Here is a 19,762-nt window from a genome sequence, read left to right on the forward strand (position 1 = left end):
TTTATTTAAAGATAGATATTCTTTATTTGTACACAAAAACATGGACAACATTACAAAAAACTTAATCTAACACATTAAATGTACAAATGGCGGCCTTATCGCTAAAGCTTTTATGTAAAGGTAGCTATAGCTAGCACATTATACTATAGTTAAGCCAATGAGACTTTACTGCTCATAACTGTCAGAAGATGGGTCATGTTTATAGTCGATGCCGTAAGGTCGTATGTGGTACACGAGGGCGTCCAACAGGTACATGCTTTGGGGGTCGATGCCGTGGAATGTGATCGCGAAGTCTGAACAGCAATCGAAACCCTGCAAAAAATTACATTTATAAACGAATGACGAGATAGGATTCGGAGCGCATTATCGCTCCGATATCGCTAAATAAATTTAATAAATAGCGCGCACTAATAAATTACCTATAAGGTAACTCTAACTATAAATGAAATATTTCTTCTTCTAAAGTCACCTGAAACGATCTCCGCTGTAGGTTCAGTCAGCTGCTGCCTGCTTTAGTAGCTATTTATACACTTTTGAACCTTGTCAAACTCACTAACTGCCTATTCATTCATTCAAACATTGACGTTTTGTTTAGTAGGTATTTTGACAAGGTACAAAAGTGTATAGCTACTAAAGCAGCTGACTGTACGTACGAGCTTTTTTTATCATGAAATTGAGGTTACCTTACTTTAGAAATCTAGTTTTTTTCTTAATTAGGTATGTACTGGCTTACCTTCCTACTCTTATAATAAGTAGTTGGATGTTCCCACGGGTGTTTCTTGAAGTCCACGGGGAACTGGTTGGTGAGTGCGAGAGGGAGGAACCTCTCCCGAGAGTACAGGTCTCTGGAGTCCATGGCCCTCACGCCGATGCTCTCGAGACATTTGCCTGGATGCGAGAGAAGAAGAGGTGATCAGTGGAGAATGGGGTAAGTACTTTATGCACTTGCATGTACACGTTTTTTCGAATATATTAAGCATGTTATTGTACATAAATATACCTACGTATTATAAACCTTCCTCTTAAATTACTCTACGTATAGGTAGGTACAAAAAACAAAAAAAAACTGCAAAAAATCCGTTGTTTAATTTTAAAGTATACATGTCGCAGGCATCTGGTTTAATCTCCTGTTTGATTGAACCACTAGCCCGTTCATTGGATGGCGCTATTCAGTTGTATGACTAAAGGACAACTCGTCAAGTCGTTGATTGTAACGTTCGACGTCTTGACTGAACGTCATTCAGCGGAGTCGTTGAATGGGATATAGTATAGCAACTTTGTAATGTCTGGTTAGGGTGAACATGACCAGACAAGAGTCAACAAAAAGACTATGTTACAAAGCTCTTATCTCACAAATTAACTAAACAATAACAATAAACGTACCTTCATATTGTTGTTTATAATTATCCAGTTACGCCAATTTTTTCTTTGAAACTATCCGCCCGCGGCGTAATTTTAGGTAAATCCATGTTGTCACACTATTTTAACACAAATAACGCACTTTAAAGCTAATTTATTTGGAAAAAACTAACAATATAGGCTTTTTGTATCAGCTGTTAGACGCCATATTTGTTTTGTTCACGTCCTGACTGATTTTAAGTCAGCTAACTAGTTGGACGTTTTGTGGCGCTTGTGCAATCAACGTTCGGCCTAGTCATACAACTAAGCAGCGTCATCCAATGAACGGGCTAGCGGTTCAATCAAACAGGAGATTAAACCAGATGCCTGCGACATACATACAGTCAGGCACTGGAAGCTATTTTCCTTTAATTTTTAAGTACTATTATATAGTTAGTGAAGTGATAAATTGCCATGGGTCAGTGTTCAGAGTGAACAGGACACCTTACTAACTAATGTAACATTAGTAATGTGACAAATACCCATCTGCAAATCCTCATTCCCTTGGCCCCGCTTGCTGCAGGGGGCGTGGGCCGGCAGCCCCGTGTTGATAAGTTTATCCAGAGCATCCCTGCTCAGCACGTACCCAGCCCCGCCGCTCATGTAACTTTGCTGCTTGGAAAAGAATACTTGAGGTGAGCAATGTAGGTGTTCAGAAATTACCTATGTAAGTAGGACTATACGCAGTATAGTTAAGTACGTAAGTAAGTAAGCAAAGATCGTATTCATGGCATAAGAGATAGGTACATATATTTGTATTTGGACTGACATAACGGCCGGATCATGCGGTCAGGATGGATTAGGAGTAATGACTCTTGTATGGAAGATCCTGCGGGTTTAAACTCATGTGGCGGATTTGCATATAATATAATTTAAAGTTGTTACCTTGCTTTTATCTTTGCAGCGATGCCCGAAATAAATAGGTCTCTGAGTATCGTAATTAAACAACATGAAGCGAAGATTTTCTACAATAACGTATCTGAAAAATACAAGTTTTTATTAAGTAAATTACGTTAGGTACCCTACGTATTTAGGTAGGTACCTATATGGTGTTCAATGTATAGGCAAATTTGTGCAAGTAGGTACCTACCTACGTAAGTATTTTATGTTCGTAGGTATTTATATGCAAGCATATTTCAATGTATTTATGCAAGGGCGTACCCAGGTAGGAGCAGGGGGGGGGGGCAGCTGCCCCCCCACCCCAGAAGATAAAATAAACGTAAATTTTCCTGCCAAGTGGGAATTAAAACGTGTTACTTACTGTGCGCAATATGAAGTATTGGAAACAAAGTATCTTTTCATTTTAGTCAGATATTTTGATTTAATATTCTTTTATCTATAATGTTTCAATATAACCCGACCGAGCATCATCTCGGAACAGGTATGAGCTGCCCCCCCTAGCTGAAATCCTGGGTACGCCCTTGTATTTATGTGCAAGTATTTTAAAATTAAAAAAGCCCATTGTATGTGAATTTTATTACGTATCATCGTCAGCTTTCAGGAACCAGTCGGCGCGGTCTATATAGTGCCTGTGCACGTATCTGAAGGCAGTTCGAGTCTTGCGCCACAGGAAGTCAGGACCTTCCTGAACATTCAGCTTCACCGTAGGGAGAGAATTATCTGAAAAGGTATAATAAGGGATAAATTTCATTGATTGAACTACATTAACAATTCTCAAAATACAAAAACTTATGAGTGATTTGTATTTTGAGAATTGTTCAAATTTTAAGGCGTAAATAATAAGTAGGCAGGTACGTATGTAAGTAGTTAGATCTGATAATAAATTAATCATTCAGCTTCCATTAACTGTAAGATGGTTGTATAAAAATTGTCACATCGTTACATCGGACAAATAAATGTTGGAGAAACAATATGCCGTAGTAAGATGTTCGGTGTTAAGATACGTCGAACAAAAAAACCCTCGAAGCAACAACCCATCGCACTATGAAAGCTTCGGTTTAATGTTATCGAAGTATGCATATTAGAAAAAAATAGTTTCGTAGACTCGTAGGGAACCTTGGACCACTATTACCTAACGCTACACCCTGTATTTATTGCAATATACACTAAGAAGAAGACCGAATTTGCGTTCGTATTAATTTGTAAAAGTCATTACCTTTCTCAGTGCTCATAAAGAGCAGGATATCGCACCGCTTGCCCCAAGTGGCCTTCACGTGGGCCGCCCGGGTCGCGTGGGTCTCGGGGCGGGTCATGACCCAGCACAGGATCTTCACGAAGCTGGAGTAGGCCCCCGCAACTGTCTTTATTACTGCTGGCTTGGGGGGTTCCAAGCTGCGTCTATGAAAAATTTAAAATATAGGTACTTCATTTTTTTTAAAGACTTCTTTCTTCTCTTACAATTCTTTATGTAGGCAGATAAGTATACCTACTATAGTTAAATAAAATATCATTCTGTTCCTGAATTTCGTAAAGGATAAGCCTCCAAGTGTAAGGTAGGTACATTTTTATGTTAACACTTCTTGAAACGTCGAACTGATTGCAAATGGTCTACACGTCAGAACAGTCTCAATGAATCTAAATGGTCTGCTACTAGGGTCCCTAGATAGGTAATATGAAATTGTGAATTAAAGATAATGAATTATACCAAAGTCGTACTCACCTATTCAATGTTGAATTGGCTCTATAATGCGAACTCACTGAATTTAATAAAACCAAAAATACTGTAACACTGAAAATCATATCTCGTGATATCATTGCTTATGGTGTGAATACCTAACTTTTACCCACACTCGTTAATGATATGAAATCGTCTGAAGAATTACGAGTACTTAAACCTCAAATGAACACTGGTTCGTAAATCTAAACAGTTTTGTTTAGTTATTAGTTATAGTGTTTTTATAAACAGGACATGATGTTCTTTACTTCCGTATAATATTCTCATCAGTTATTTATATTTATTGGAGTAGACAAGACCTATATAATTACACCGGGTATACCTATCAGGAAATTTCATAAACTTGTTCTACGACCTCAATGACGGGACGATTTTGATTCAATTTGAAGTTTTTGAAAGTTCAGTGAACGCGTTGATGTCTTTTGTATGAACAATTGTATTTTTGATATTCCAGCCCCAAACTATTCATTGATTGCGGATGGAAGAGTGATTGTCAAATGACTGCATACATCTGGAAAAAGAGTTCGAGACTATGTAATAAATTGCAGCAAGTGAAATGCTGGAAAATCTTTAATTTTAAGGTACTTCATCAACATCATCAATAGCCTATGTTAACACATTGCAGGGTATAGGCCTTCTCCATAATGCCAAGTCCCACGGTCCTGTGCTACACTCATCCAGTTACTCTCCTAATGTCATCGGACCAACGGGTCGGCGGTCTACCGACTGATTGCCGTCCCTCCCTTGGCATGTTGGTAGCCGGGTCTCTGCCGGAGATTGTTAGTACCCTCTGCCCCGCCGGAACCGTGACCGCTAGCGGAGGCCGGGATAGCGGGGCTGCGGGACTTAGGGCCGTGGTTTTTTGGAACTTTTCATGGGGGTATCTAAGTCATAAAACGTACTTGCATAGCATTTTTACAAAGAGATAAAATAAAATGCCCAGATTTTAAAACTTAAGTATATAATATGTATTTATTTATTACGGTTGCATAAATCAATGTAATTTCGACGCACACTTGCATAACACACAAAATTAATTATCTAATAGAACAGCTGGAATTTTGATGTTAACCACAAATTCGTCAAAGTTATTTAAAAATGCGTGTAGTATTTTCTCTCCAATTTCAAAAGAGCCGATTAAACGTCCCAGGCATAAGGCCGCCTTCCCGGTCAAAGAAGAGATGGAAATAGAAGAAGGGGGTTTCCTTGCTTTGATCGCATAATTAGATGGAGATGAATTTGAATTTCCACCATTACCACCAATGCAACTGCGATCACCTTTATAACATACTTGTGAAGATCTGGGTCTTATGATTTTATTTTTAGTTGGTTTTATGTTAATATTCACATCTGCTAACACATCTTCGTAATCTTGCAGGAACATCGTTGGATCAAGGGTAATTCCTTGTATGGTCATCTTTCTTTTTGCTTCACATGCCTTAGCTAATAAAATTATTATGATTGATAGCCACTTGATAACTTGCATTGGTCGTGCCATTTCTGATATTTTATTTGTAAGCACTGGACTGTATGATATTTATTTCTGTTGTTTAATTGATCGTAATTTTGGCACACACTTCGATAAATCTACCTTTTTTTGATAGTATGGATCTCCACTTGATTGGTTTTTGATAAAAAAGTATTTGTTACAAAATTGTGTTACTTAACGCTTTTTTCCATTTCTTCGTGTGTTTCAGTTCACTGACTGGCTCTATCATGATAACTGGGTCTGTAAACTTTACTAAGTATTGTGTTGAATGTCGTTTGTTTACTCGAGTCAAAGAATGTCGGGAATTCCTTCTGGCCTCCTCTTCTCTGTCGTCTGTAAACAGGTTTCATGAAAACAACGACGTCACTGTTGTTTGAAATTTTTATGATTCTGGGAATAATTTTTGTTATCATGCATAATTAATTTAATTTTACTTACATATTCTATTCTATTCTCTGTGGGGTTGTAAGTAACTGCACCTGGCTCTCTCGAGTGGAACCTTGGTGCATATCCCCAGGGTCTAAACTGCCTTCCTAAGCTCGGACCATTTCCCACCACGCTGGTCCACTGCGGGTTGGTGGGTTCACATATCTAGATGTGCTAAATCTAGATATGCAGGTTTCCTCACGATGTTTTCCTTCACCGTAAGAGCGATGGTATACATTGTACTTAAGTTAAAAGAACCCATTGGTACATGTCAGCGCCGGGATTCGAACCCGTATCTCTTCCTTGAGAAACGGGCGGTTACCGGTCCTTATTACTTACATAATAAAATGAAATTTTGTATTTACATGATGGATGATTTTTATTGTATGGTAGGTAGTTCATTTTATCACCATTAGAGGAAGGGTTTAGTGGCTTCCTGCCTGTGAACACTGAAATTATTATGAATAGAGTAAAATAAAACATCTAACTACCTAGTTTAAAATACTTTTATTATTTCCCATCAGTTTTCAAATTATACATAGCTTGGTCGTACATGGAATGTTTGTAGTCGACCCCGTAAGGCCTAAGGTGGTAAAGCAAATAATCAAAAAGATGCATTTCTTCAGGTAAAATGTAGTGGAAACTTATAGCGAAGTCTGAACAACAGTTGATGCCCTGAAAATATAATAAATAATCTGAAATCTGTAACTATGCATTGTGGTATTTTATCAGTGATGGACTCGAAGAAAGATTACTAGAAATCTAAGTAAAGTATTCATGCAGTTTACTAGAAATCTTCGTAGGACAGAAAAAGTTTCATATTTCATGGCTCTCGTTTTTTCTTTATAACATGACATGGTTTACACAACAATTAATAGATAAAATATATTTTGTAATATGTATTTAAGCCAGTCGTTATTGAGTTCATTAGATAATTTTACTTTCTTTTCTAATATTAAATATGTATACAGATATCTTACGTCATTTTGCGGATAAAGCGTGTACAGCTGATACCATGAGGGCACTCCCTCCCGTGAGGAGGGGAACATGTGTAGGGAGGGGATGAAGGGGAAGAACCTCTCCCGTAGATAAACATCCCTTGAGTCCATCGCTTTCACTTGGAGGTCGTCCAGGCATACACCTGGAAATGTGTTGAGTTCGAGTAATTAAATTAGCTATTACCCCGAAGCAAATAATGTTATTTTTGGCATCTTTCACCCCTTCTTTAACAATGTACTACTATTACATCAGTGATCTGCACCGACGACCTTAGGCGGGCAGCCGTAGCCGGTAGTAGCTGGATGAGGACCGAGTGTTGTGGCGCTCCTTAGGCCTATGTCCAGCAGTGGATGATTATTGGCTGATTATTACATCAGCAGATAGCAAGTTGGTCAGAAAAAGTAAAATACCAATTGAAACGTCCTCAGCTCCATGGAAATCGATAGAAGTACACCTGTTTCCGTAATATCCATGTTGTATGAGGCGGTCTAGCGCAGCTCCGCTTAGAACATAGCCGGCGCCGCCGCTCATGTAACCCTAGGAAATGGTTATGAATTAAGACCTAAACGTCTTAGCCATTTGTAAAATATTATAGCTGAGTCATACGAAGGAACTTTAAAATAAGGTCGGACTTGACGGCCGACTGGTGTAGTGGTTAGTGACTATGACTCCTATGCCGAAGGTCCCGGGTTCGATTCCCGGCTGGGGCAGATACTTGTTTAAACACAGATATTTATACTCGGATCTTGGGTGTTGATATTTATAATTAATAATTATGTATCTAGGTATCTATGTTTTTGTGTAGATATATCAGCTGTCCGATACCCATATACTTATATTCTTACCTGAGAGGTGAAATGCTGAAACCGGTGACCGAAGTATAAAGGCTCGCTGTGATTGTAGATGGATAGCATAAAACGTACGTTTTCTACGATCACGAACCTGTTACAATATTTTCAATGAATAAAAATAATGAGTTTATAATACTTAATTAAGTATATAACAACAAAAAAAACTAACGGGTGGAACTCAATCTAAATCAGGGAGAGGTCCGAAGTGAGGTCAATTGTATTTTATTTCGAGGGCTTACTCATTCAATTCCGCTGTGAATATCCTGTATAATAGCCTAGTATACCCATACTATCATACCTCCACGAAACCTTCAATCCAAAGGTTTATATCTTCTTTCGTCACACGTCTTATATTATCTACGTTCCCATGTCGCACAAACAACCAATACTGCACCGGGATTACTGCCAAAGTAGGTACTATTGGATACGTCGGGGTCACTACTTTGGGGTAATTAGTATTGAAATAGTCCTAATCAGAAGGATACAATTAAATGAGAGAAAAAACCAAATATTTGTTTTGTTCGAAAACACAAAGTTACACAAAACACATTTTTATCAATAGGTGTGGCGAAGGCGGAGTGACGTGGGCTACTGGCGTGTGGTACCCGTGACTCCACTATGTAACACTCAATTGCTGACACGTACTTTGCAACATAGTCGCCAGAAACCTTATTACGTACGTGTCATCGTCAGCTTTAAGGAACCAGTCAGCCTCCTTGCGGTGGTTGTCGTAAATGTATGCGAAAGCAGCTAGCGACTTCCAATACAGGTAATCTTTTCCCTCCTGCACCTCTAAAGGAATTGTAGGTACCCGTGGATCTAGAACAATATTTCAGTTTTCAGGCAATTTTTGATATCGAGTGGATTAAAACCAGTCAGATAAGCGTCAGTCCTTGATTGGAGTATCATTCGCTGATATTCGTTCGACGCTCTTTACGTTACGTATGTCAGGAACCGGAGGAGGATCCTTTCGGGAACGGCTATGTTCTCTTCTTCTGGTAGCTGATACCGTAAATTGGATGAAGCGCTCAATTAATATTATTATTCGTCGTCTGTGGTGAATTACGGCTTGGATTAACAGAAGGCACAGAAAAAGCATGTTCCGATGGGACAAGGTGGAAAATATGCATGGGGATGCCAGCATGTTCAGCAGTGGACGTCCTATGGTGGAGATGATGATGATGAAACCGAAAAAGGCTGATTGAAGTTGGATTCCCCTAACTCTACTCTAGTACTCCGTTATTTTTGTTGCATGGTCGTAAAATTAAGTTTGCAAGTTACCTTTTTCCGTGCTCATAAGTAACACCTTATTGCACCGTTTCCCCCAAGTGTTCATAGCGTGCAGCGCCCTCTGGTGGCCGCGAGGGTGCGTCATCACCCAGCACAGCACACGCACTTGCCTCGAGAGGTAATCCGATACAGCGGTCCGGGTGTTCACATGTGCTGCCTCTAGGTAGAAGTGGCCGAGGGTTATAGGGATTTCAGGAGGGCTGAAATGCATATAAAATTCTTTATAAAGGTAAAAAGGGATAATAATATTTAGGCGTGGCGCTTGCTGCTGTTATTATGTAATAATTATAGTTTATTTTTTATTATTAACTAACTATAGTCATTAATTTTTGTCACTATTGGTGGGAAAATATTAATGGCATTTCCGTGTTTTGTAGTTTTTTTTTATTTTGTTACCATATGCTGTTGGTTCTCCATGAACAATATAAATAAATAAGCATCTAGCCATCGTTATCGTATTAGACCAAACAGATTTTCATAAATGTATGGAGAAACGGCGTCGGCAATGCCAATGAAGTGGACGGACTTGTGTGAATTTGAATACAAAGAATGCTGAATGCGACCGTTGCGTAAAATTCCGAAAGGTGGACGCTTATATAGGTCGGTGGATACTTATATTTGGCATACATAAATTATTTAAGCAAAGTTTTTACATATCGTCGTAATAAGTATAATAATATTACATCATAGCTATACATAATAACATTTACTACATACTGTAAGAAAGAAGCATGCTCGGTCTGACTTTAAGAAACAAAGTAAGAAATACAATAATTAGAAATACAACAAATATTACTGACGCTGCCAAATTAGTGTGCCAACTAAAATGGAGATGGGCGGGCCACCTAGCCAGAACAACCGACGGGCGCTGGAGTGAGAAGATGCTACACTGGTACCCGCGCGAGGCGCGCCGCCCCCCCGGCCGGCCGCGCCGTCGCTGGCGGGACGACCTCGTGAGCGCCGCCGGCATCAACTGGACGCAGCTCGCCGCCGACAGAGACCAGTGGCGATCGATGGAGGAGGCCTATGCCCAATACTGGGCTACCCATTAACTTAAACTAAATATAATTCTTAATAAAAAAATGTATATTAAAATAATTACAGGAATGCATATAAATATAATAATGAGCTTATTTAATAAAATAATTGCATGTACATAATAAATCTAAAAATATATTATTCTATTCTATTCTATACACTATTATATATTGCACTATTATATTAATGTATAATAATGTTAAATGAAATGAATGTTATACTAAGTAAGTAAATGAAATACCTATATTAATTAACTATAATTAACTTAAGTTGAATTATAATTTTAATAATTAGATTCATTAATTTTTTTGCATGATGTAAATGAATTGATAATTTAATATTTAGTTAGAAACACAACTGTATACGAAAGAAATTTTGGGAAATAAAAGGCTTCTTATCTTATCTTATCTTATCTACATACTGTAAATCTTCTGTTCCTGCTGATGTTTTCATATTTACTAGAACTTGTATTACTATTGCACTAAAAGTGTTTAAAAGCGTCATATCCATGCACTCAATCATTAGTATTTTATTTACTTTTAAACTTTAATTTTATTAACACTAACTACCTAAGACACGCAAAATTTACATTTGTATGCTGACAATAATACTTAGGTAATGATTATAATATTATTTCGTCAATCAATCAATAGAAATTATTATCTCTTCAAAACAAATTAATGATACTATTGTTATATTGCATTGTTCCAGGCTTAAGAATAGAGTATAGAATAATATAGGTATTATATCACATCATAATACGCATATACCTACAACGTACAAAAAATATTCTATAAGTATAATGCTATAGAGAAACTCGCGAGCAATAAAAAGGAACATAGCTTTGGCTGGTTTTTAACCTGACTGTTGAACGTATATTTAACGGTTAAAATCTATGCCATAAGGTGTTAAATGATAAAATAAATAATCAAGTGTATACATAGCTTCAGGAGTGACATAGTGAAATGAAATTGCGTAGTCTGAACAGCAATCAAACCCCTGAAACAAATAGGATAAATAATATTATTGATATATGTATTTTTGTTAGATTCTTCTTCATCAGCTTGGTGACGATAATAAGCCAGTTAGTCGGCTGACTTTCCAGGGTTCATCTGAACTGTACAGATTTGAACACTCTGTATAAGGTATCCTCTCGTGTAGTTACCCGAGAGCGTGTCACAACCACTACTGAAGCCCTACGACAAAATAGAGAACTAATCTAGCTTACCTATCATGCTATATCTGACATTAGTTATATGCAGCCATAGTGTAAATAATATTATGTACATTTAGATCAGCGACGCGGCTATCGGACTTTCAGCTCGGACTCTAGTTTCGATCCCACTTTAAAGTGTCAATTACTCTATATTTAACGGAGATTTAATTTATTAAATAATATTCGGCTTCAGTCATTCATGTACCTAGGTAGGTACATGGGTGTGAATAAGTACTTACACTGCGAGGTTGGTAGTAAACGTAGTCTGTATACCACCAGTGTTTAGATGACGGGAACATATGCTCCGACGGACCCATTACCATAAATCTCTCCCTTTGATAAAAGTCTCGGGAGTCCATAGCCTTAACTCCTAAAGCAGCTAGACATATCCCTGGAAACGTAACTAGCTTTATTTACATTGCCATCTGAAAACTTTAAATCCTGGAAAACACTTCTAACTAATGTATAAGGATAATTAACATCTGACTTCAGTGAGATAGGTACTACACACTCGTCAGTATATAGGATAACTATATAAACTACATGATGTTGATTAATATTTCTGATAAGACTACCTTCACCAGACGACGATTGTTGTCTGATGACCATAAAAAGACTTACCCATTTCACAGTCCTCTTGGCTGTAATTGCACCGTTTACACTTAGATTCTTGTTCAGATCCAAACTTTTTAAGAGCACCCCTACTTATGACATATCCAGGTCCCCCTGCCATGTACCCCTGTAGAATGCATATGATGTATTAGGTATATTTAATATTTATACAGATTCACCTAAATTATATAGGCACGGGGTGATTTTTTAATATTGGCTACTGAGTTTTGGATATTAATATTTATGGATGTCTTTATGGTCTCGCAAATTTTAATGTCTGTGATTAAGTATTGAAGTACTTACCTGTTTAACATATTTGTTGTATCGATGTCCGAAGTAAAGAAGTTTTGTTGTATTGTAGTGTGACAGCATCAACTGAAGGTTTTCAACAATAACGTACCTAAAAAAAGATATCCATCCAACCACGCTAGATATTATATATTACCAATTAAACATTACGATTTCGATTAAGTACCTACATTCAAAAAGTCTGAATGGGTACTGTGACATTTTAAATTACAATTAATACAAAAAATCTACTTACGTGTCATCGTCAGCTTTTAAAAACCAGTCGTATTCCTCTGCATAGTATTTAAAAACATGTAGAAAAGCCATTTTAGTCTTGCCCCAAAGGTACGATTTATTTTCAATGATTGGGAGTTTCACCGTCGGAAGTGTATCATCTGTAAGACGTGTTGAATATCACTTTAGGTAGAAGATAAATAAAAACCTACATTATAACTAACTGCTTACCTAATGTTTACTATGCATATTATTACTAAAGTCTTAAAAGTACCAAGGGTAGTTCAACTTGATATCATTTTATCTATATTAGCCGAATATCACTTACGCTGGACAATTGGACATGCCTCTCCCAAGGAGCACCACAAAACTCCTTCCCTAGCCTCCTTCGATTAACAATATACCTATGAACATTTGTTTTTAATCTAAGATAGCCTCCCTCAACATACTACTGCCGGCTAACAGGATAACATGTTCCGTATGATATTTTCTCACCTGCTTCAGTGCTTATAAAAAGTAGTTTATTACACCTTTTGCCCCAAGTTGCTTTAACTGCTGCCGCCCTGGTCTTGTGGTATTTGGGACAAGTCATCACCCAACACAGTACACGGACCTTCTTTGCATACTCGTCAGCTGCAGTCCTGTGTACATCACTGTATACCCTCTTTTCTTCTATAGTATCAACTTTGGGATTGGTGGAGCCGTTATTTCTGAGGATTTTGTAAAACTAAATAAAATATAGTAGAGTTTTGCTTATTTTTTGTTGCTATAGGTTGATGATACTGGTAATGGTGGCGTTATAAACGGCATGGAAGTACGTACGTAAGTAAGTACTTATTACTTCCATGATAAACTGTTATAAAAATACCTACTTTATATTGGGTTTTTTATGCCAATTCTAATGAAATAAGGGTCCTTGTTGCCTAATGATGGTGATGAATTTATCATTCTAACAACACATAAGTAAGTAGTTTAAGGCATAAATGGGCTCTTAGTAACAATTTGTATGTAGAGGTATATTAATCAAAATTTTTAAAATAATAGTAGACTTAAATAACTCACGAGCTAAAATTTCCAATGTTATCACCAACATCTTTCAATCCTCTTACAGGTATTTTGCTTGGGTTGATTTTATGAGTTACGTTGTCAGCGAAAATTTTTTCATTATTCAGTTCCGTAGAATTAACATAAATATATTTAATCGCAGCTATCGAAATACAGACGTAACCAATAACTGAATGTAATGCCATAAAGACAGTAAGGAACCTTGCTCACTAAGATAATGTAGATACAGTAATAAGTAATAGGAATCTTTTGTCGGCTTTTGTTTCATTAACGAAATAATAATTATTATATATGTTGAGGATGTTTTAGTTTTAACAGAAATTCTCATGTAGTCATCCTGTTTATAATTAAAACAAAAACAGCGTTATCCATAACAATTAATTTATTGTTTGGAAATAAATTACGTCAGTTGTTTTGGACTGTTATGTACGGTGGCCTGCGACCAAAACTATACAGGTGGAGTTTTTAAAATAGCGATCTCAAGCTCACATGCTGCTCAAGCACATAAACAGTACTGCTACACACATCACACACAACACGTCCCCGGATTTATAACAGATGTAGCTGGTCCCTTCATCATCAGGGATCGCTATTTTAAAAACTCCGCCTGTATACTTTAAGGCGCAGGCCACCGTACATGTACATGCACAAGATCCACAAACATGAATTTATAAGAATGTTAATAACTGTTTTTGTAACTTATACTTAAATAAATAAGTTGTTTTCATATTTTTTTTACACTTGTTCTCAGCTACCTACGTGTATGCCTTCCATAATAATCTATTCCTTTAAATGTCATTCACTCACCGAAAGATACCTACATAAGTAAATAATATAGGTAATAAGTAAATTATCTTTTTAACATTACCGTCAACTTTCATATAAAAGAATTCAACGCGAGAGCAAAGCGCTGCCGCTGTAGGCACTGAATTATTATGGCCATTTTAATACCGAACCGCAAACGCGCATGTGTCTACTATAAGTACCTACCGCTAAGTTGTAAGGTTCCTGAGAGTAGTTTATTCTGAAATTTTAAACGCTGAAAACCTGGCATAAATGGCGTAATGGTAGCGACATATAGTGCGACAAACTTATCTGTTCCAGTGAGAGCGAACTAAATTGATCCATATCTCATTATTTACTAATGAATTATATATTGATATAGATTAGGTGGGTTTATTGAAACCAGAAGAGCGAATTACTACTACTGGCAAACTTAAAATCATATAGAATGAAGAAATATTACACATTTACGTGTGAGCTGTCACCGGAACAGATAAGTTTGTGGCACTGTAGATACTTATAGAGTATAGGATCGAAGAGTATAGTAGTGATGTAACGAATGTGTGTTTTTGGACATTCGCGAATGCGAATGCGAATGCGAATATCTGATATCGACATTCGCGAATGCGAATGCGAATGCGAATGCGAATATACAGTTTGTTTTCAAATTTGGCGTTATTTGTATGGTTTGGTAGCAGTCTCGTACTGAACGAGGTACGTTCCGTTCTAGGCGCATTCCGAATTAGATTAAACAATACCTACCAGACGCAATTTAAAAAATTTTGTTAAGTACACTTTATTTAGCTTCGTAACAGTTGCGACACATTGCGACTGTGTGCAGTTTCTGAGGACGATTTACACGAAACAATTAACCGTATTTAAATGTATGGCTGTCTTGCTCTGACACTATACTGTCAAAATACCTTTTTTGTTTGTTTATTTACACTCACGGGCAATGAAAAAAATCAATTAAAAAAAACACCAAATTAGGCATTTTGCTCCTAAGCGCAAAAAAAATACTTAATGACGACTTCTGCAATTTTTAATTTCATTTAACGACGCAGCAGAATAGAATATTACCAACTAAAAACGTTAATATTTTATTTAAATTTTCTATTAAATGTTTAAAAAAATAGGGGCTATTGGGTGTCTGCATTTTAAGTGGTGGACCAATAGAAGTCATCCGATGTTGCTTGGCTCTAATTTTTTTCTAAATGAAAAACTTGGATAATTTTTTTTGATTATGTTTATTTGAACCTTTGCAATTTTATTGGTAAAGTCTAGAAGATAATATCGGCCAAATGGACGCCGTCACAATTGATTGCCATACGGGCATCGGGTCCTTTTATGGCATTTATCATCACTTCAGCGAGAACATCGGGCCAGAGATTCTCGCACTGGTGTCAAATGTTGTCCTTAAGGGCTTTCAGAGACACGGGCTTATTCACATAAACACAGGTCTTCAAAAAACCCCACAAAAACCGCCTCAAACGGCGAAATCGGGAAATTTTGCAGGAAAAAATGACAGATAAAACGAAAAAAAGGCGTCCCGAAAACTGAATAACAATAAACTATACACAATTATTCCGCCGAAATTGGCTGCCATTTGTACAAATGAGAGCAACTGCCAATAGGGTGAGTGATTACTTTTGGCCCACCTTGTATTAACTATTTCTAAAGTTTCATTACCCAAAAAAAATAAAAACCGAATGATAAAGTAAGAGTGGTAATGTCATTAAGAGACTTGTAATAAAAGGTTATCTTAGGCGAATGGATTTTGATTTTGTTAACTTACATTATTTTAAAATACCTTTTTCTAATAAGTACCTACTGATATTCGCAAAACATTCGCACAAAACTTTGCGAATGCGAATGCGAATATCCAAAAATATGCGAATATTCGCGAATGCGAATGCGAATATTCGTTACATCACTAGAGTATAGCACATAGCTATGACACATAGGTTCGTTCATTCTGGTTCATTCGAAATGTTCGAACCACATAATAATAATTTAATGTTTTTTTTTTAAGTCACATATTTAGGTAGGTTCGTAGTAACTATCTACGTACGGTACGATATCGATAAATAAAACATTAACTTATAATATTATAGTGTAAGGGCAGAAGTGAAATTGCAATTAAAAAAAAAGAATTATTTATTAACCTAAAAACTAATCACATGTATTTACAAAAAATATAACCAAACTTAACAAACAGAGGAACAGAATTATTACCAATTATACAAATCAACAATAGATATTAAAGAAAGACACAAATACCGAACAGCAGATTACACCACGAGCAGAGCTTCCGCACGCCACCGAGTCCAGCCGAGAAAAGAGGCCTGCGCCACCGTTCGCTGCGCTTTTATAGGGAACGCCCGGCCCTTGCTCCTACGTAGGGTAGTAGGATCCAACACGGCCATCCTGATCATGCGTCGTCCTCGACAGCATCTGATATGTCCGGCAAGTGCTGCGCGGGTGCCTCGCGGGTCTCGCTGGCAGGACGGGAAGGACCAGCGACTGGCTCTGGGTCCTGGTGAGCGGGGGTGGTGGTGTCCTCGGACAGGTCGCCTTCTGCGAAACGAACAAAACATTATAACAAGTGCTAGCATAGCACATTGGCCTACTCTTCACAGCCATTCGTTTCATCTTACAAGGCCCTTTTCAGTCATCAAACACACACACCAACTAGCTAGATATGTTTATGCAGTACTAGGACTGTATCTTAGTACTTCATAAAGTTCCATTCATCACACATTAACATTACAACTCATGTCATCATCAGCCGTACATCACACAATACACATGGATCCATGTTCATTCGCTGTCATATGGGGCATTTTATAGCCAAAAGGATCGTCTCGCAGTCCGTCCTCCATATGACCCATCATGTAGGGCAATTACCAAATCGCCAAAAGGATCGTCTCGCAGTCCGTCCTCTACATGTACTTGTACCCGTGAGAGACTTGTCAGGTACCTCGCAGTTTACCTGACGTAGGCGTCTCGCAGTCCGCCTACCGTCTCATCACATGGAGATCTACACGGCTCTCTATAGCAATGCAGACCCCTTAAAGTGCACAAACATATGTACTCACGCTCAAAGAATGCAGCGCAAGTCTCAGGGCACCACTCCCCTTTCCATGGCACCATATACTGTGCAGCAGCTTGCGTCGTCTTCCCATAGGAACTTGCCAACAACCGCAGCTCATACCGCCCACTTGGCAGAGCGCGTGTGACTTTGTACGGGCCGCGCATGCCGTGATCCATCTTCCCAGTAGCCTGCGAAAACTTAATCACAAAGACCAAATCGTTCACATTAAACACCCTTGGAGGGCATCTGTTACGGTTCACATACTGGTCCTGTCGAGATTGGTTTTGTCTGACCCTATCTCCTTTACAAAGTCTAGAAACCTAGCAGACTGATACATTCTACCTCTATCTGTTACAATGAGTTTTGGTGCACCAAACAATGAAACTGCATTTGTAAACACACGTAAAAGTTCCTCAACATCCTGCCTATAAATTGGGTAAAGCAACGTGTACTTTGTCGGAATGGCACTTTTATATAGCTAATCAATAAATGTATTTTATTATAAATAAATAAATAAAAAAAAATAAAAAAAAATTGTATTAGATGTGGGTATGCATGATGATTAATAAAAACCAGTACAAGCTCAGCACTCGTGTTTCATTGACGTACTCTTTACATGGCGCAGTCGGTACGGAATAAAAATTTAACGTAACAAATTTAAAATACGAAGAAGAAACAAATAAACAAAAGTGCCGTTAATGTAGAAATTATAAATAATATAAAAGTGTAATAAAAAGTAAATTTAGAATAAATAAAAATGGAGGCCGTATTAAAGCCGCCATCGGCCTTTCAATTTGATAATAATTTAACGAGTGTAACGTCAGGAAATCTGTGCAAATCGTGGGAAGACTGGAAAAAATCATTTTTGGTTTATTTTGAAGCTTGTGAACTATCAAAAAAGACTGTAACAGTCCAAATTAATATACTGTTACACGTCATCGGTCCAAAGTGTCGCGAAGTTTACGAACAATTTAAGAAGAAAAGCGAGTCATTGAGCGATGTCTTATCTCAATTTGATGAATTCTTTTTACCTAAAAAGAATACTACAGTGGAAAGACACAAATTCTTCACCCGTGAGCAAAAAGATTTCGAGTCAACGGAACAATACGTCTATGAATTGAATAAAATGGCGGCGACGTGTAATTTCAAAGATCTATGCGACGAGCTTGTTAAAGATCGCCTAATCTGCGGAATTAATGATGGTGCATTACGAGAACGATTATTACGAGAACCGGATCTAACACTGAGCAGAGCCCTCGATATATGTCGGTTGGCTGAGCTGTCACGTGTTCAGGCCGGCAGTATCAAGACTGAGAGGTCGAGTCATCACGTCCACGAGGTAAATCATCACAATGGAGATTGCTCGGAGCAGCCGGGATCAGGCGAAGGATCAGTCAGCTGGGTGCAGTCGGGGCGCTGTCGGTGTGGAGCAGCGCAGGCGCAGCACGCCTCCCTCTTCTGACTATAAAGTATTTGAGAAAGTGATGGAGGATAGTCTTACCATCTTATCTAAGAGCTCAAAACAAGTGGTCGTGGTGGGAGATTTTAATATTGATTTATTAGTTGAGACTTCTATGAAATGTTGTATAATTAATTTGTTCAAGTCATATAATTTAAGTAATGTCTTCCTGGAACCTACCAGAATTACTCCCACCTCAGCCACTTGTATTGACAATATTTACTGTAATTGTGATTTTACTAATCATTCTGTAATCAATTGTTTACCATCCGACCACAGTGGGCAAATTATTACGTTTCCTTGTACTTTTGAACGTAAGTCAGCCACTTTCAAGTTCAGACCAGTAACATCATACAGAATTGATAAGTTTAAATCTCGATTGAACAGTAAACTTGGCTACTGTAGAAGCTCTGAAAGAAATCCCAATGATGCCTTTAAGGAAATATTTCAAGGTTTGTCTCAAGAATTTGAAAACGTGTTCACTAAGAAAGAAGTAGATGTTAATTGTAAACTAAGTCTTAATGACTGGGCAACATCGGGAATTTATAAGAGCAGACGTAAATTATATGATCTCTATGAACAGCGTACATTTACTCATGACGATAAATTTAGAGATTATGTAAAGAAATATACAAAGATATTCAAAGCCGTTTGCCACCAAGCTAAATCAGATTATATAAATAGAAAGATTAAAAACTCTAATAACAAGATTAAAACCGTATGGAATATCATTAATACTGAAACCGGGAAGAATAAACCACGTGATTTAAATTTTGAACTTAAAATTAATGATAAAATTGTTTCATCTAGTGAAGAAGTGGCTTCCGTCTTTGAAGAATTTTTCCGTAGTATACCGATAGCTACAACTGAGAACCTTGATTCATC

General features: G+C 37.5%; 3 protein-coding genes across 3 annotated transcripts; all 3 read right to left on the minus strand.

Moving 5' to 3' along the window:
* Positions 1 to 165: 165 nt before the first annotated feature.
* On the minus strand, positions 166 to 9,538 carry LOC105391127 (glycoprotein-N-acetylgalactosamine 3-beta-galactosyltransferase 1). Its single transcript, XM_048622559.1, has 12 exons — positions 9,080 to 9,538; positions 8,479 to 8,617; positions 7,793 to 7,889; positions 7,358 to 7,484; positions 6,929 to 7,089; positions 6,462 to 6,623; positions 3,515 to 3,701; positions 2,880 to 3,018; positions 2,284 to 2,377; positions 1,881 to 2,010; positions 734 to 888; positions 166 to 312 (listed from the first exon to the last, which is right to left on the minus strand). Exons 1-12 carry the CDS (start codon positions 9,297 to 9,299, stop codon positions 166 to 168), a joined length of 1,758 nt encoding a protein of 585 aa, XP_048478516.1. The 5' UTR covers positions 9,300 to 9,538.
* A 1,461-nt stretch (positions 9,539 to 10,999) lies between these two features.
* Positions 11,000 to 13,299, minus strand: LOC105394500 (glycoprotein-N-acetylgalactosamine 3-beta-galactosyltransferase 1-like). Its single transcript, XM_038115436.2, has 6 exons — positions 12,972 to 13,299; positions 12,499 to 12,637; positions 12,258 to 12,354; positions 11,964 to 12,081; positions 11,582 to 11,733; positions 11,000 to 11,125 (listed from the first exon to the last, which is right to left on the minus strand). The coding sequence occupies exons 1-6, from the start codon at positions 13,066 to 13,068 to the stop codon at positions 11,006 to 11,008; spliced, it is 723 nt and encodes a 240-aa protein (XP_037971364.2). The 5' UTR covers positions 13,069 to 13,299; the 3' UTR covers positions 11,000 to 11,005.
* A 3,226-nt stretch (positions 13,300 to 16,525) lies between these two features.
* On the minus strand, positions 16,526 to 17,702 carry LOC125488916. The gene is made up of 2 exons (XM_048622835.1): positions 17,423 to 17,702; positions 16,526 to 16,901 (listed from the first exon to the last, which is right to left on the minus strand). Exons 1-2 carry the CDS (start codon positions 17,592 to 17,594, stop codon positions 16,756 to 16,758), a joined length of 318 nt encoding a protein of 105 aa, XP_048478792.1. The 5' UTR covers positions 17,595 to 17,702; the 3' UTR covers positions 16,526 to 16,755.
* Positions 17,703 to 19,762: the final 2,060 nt, after the last annotated feature.

The sequence above is a fragment of the Plutella xylostella genome, chromosome 8, assembly GCF_932276165.1.
Source record: "Plutella xylostella chromosome 8, ilPluXylo3.1, whole genome shotgun sequence".
Lineage (NCBI taxonomy): Eukaryota > Metazoa > Arthropoda > Insecta > Lepidoptera > Plutellidae > Plutella > Plutella xylostella.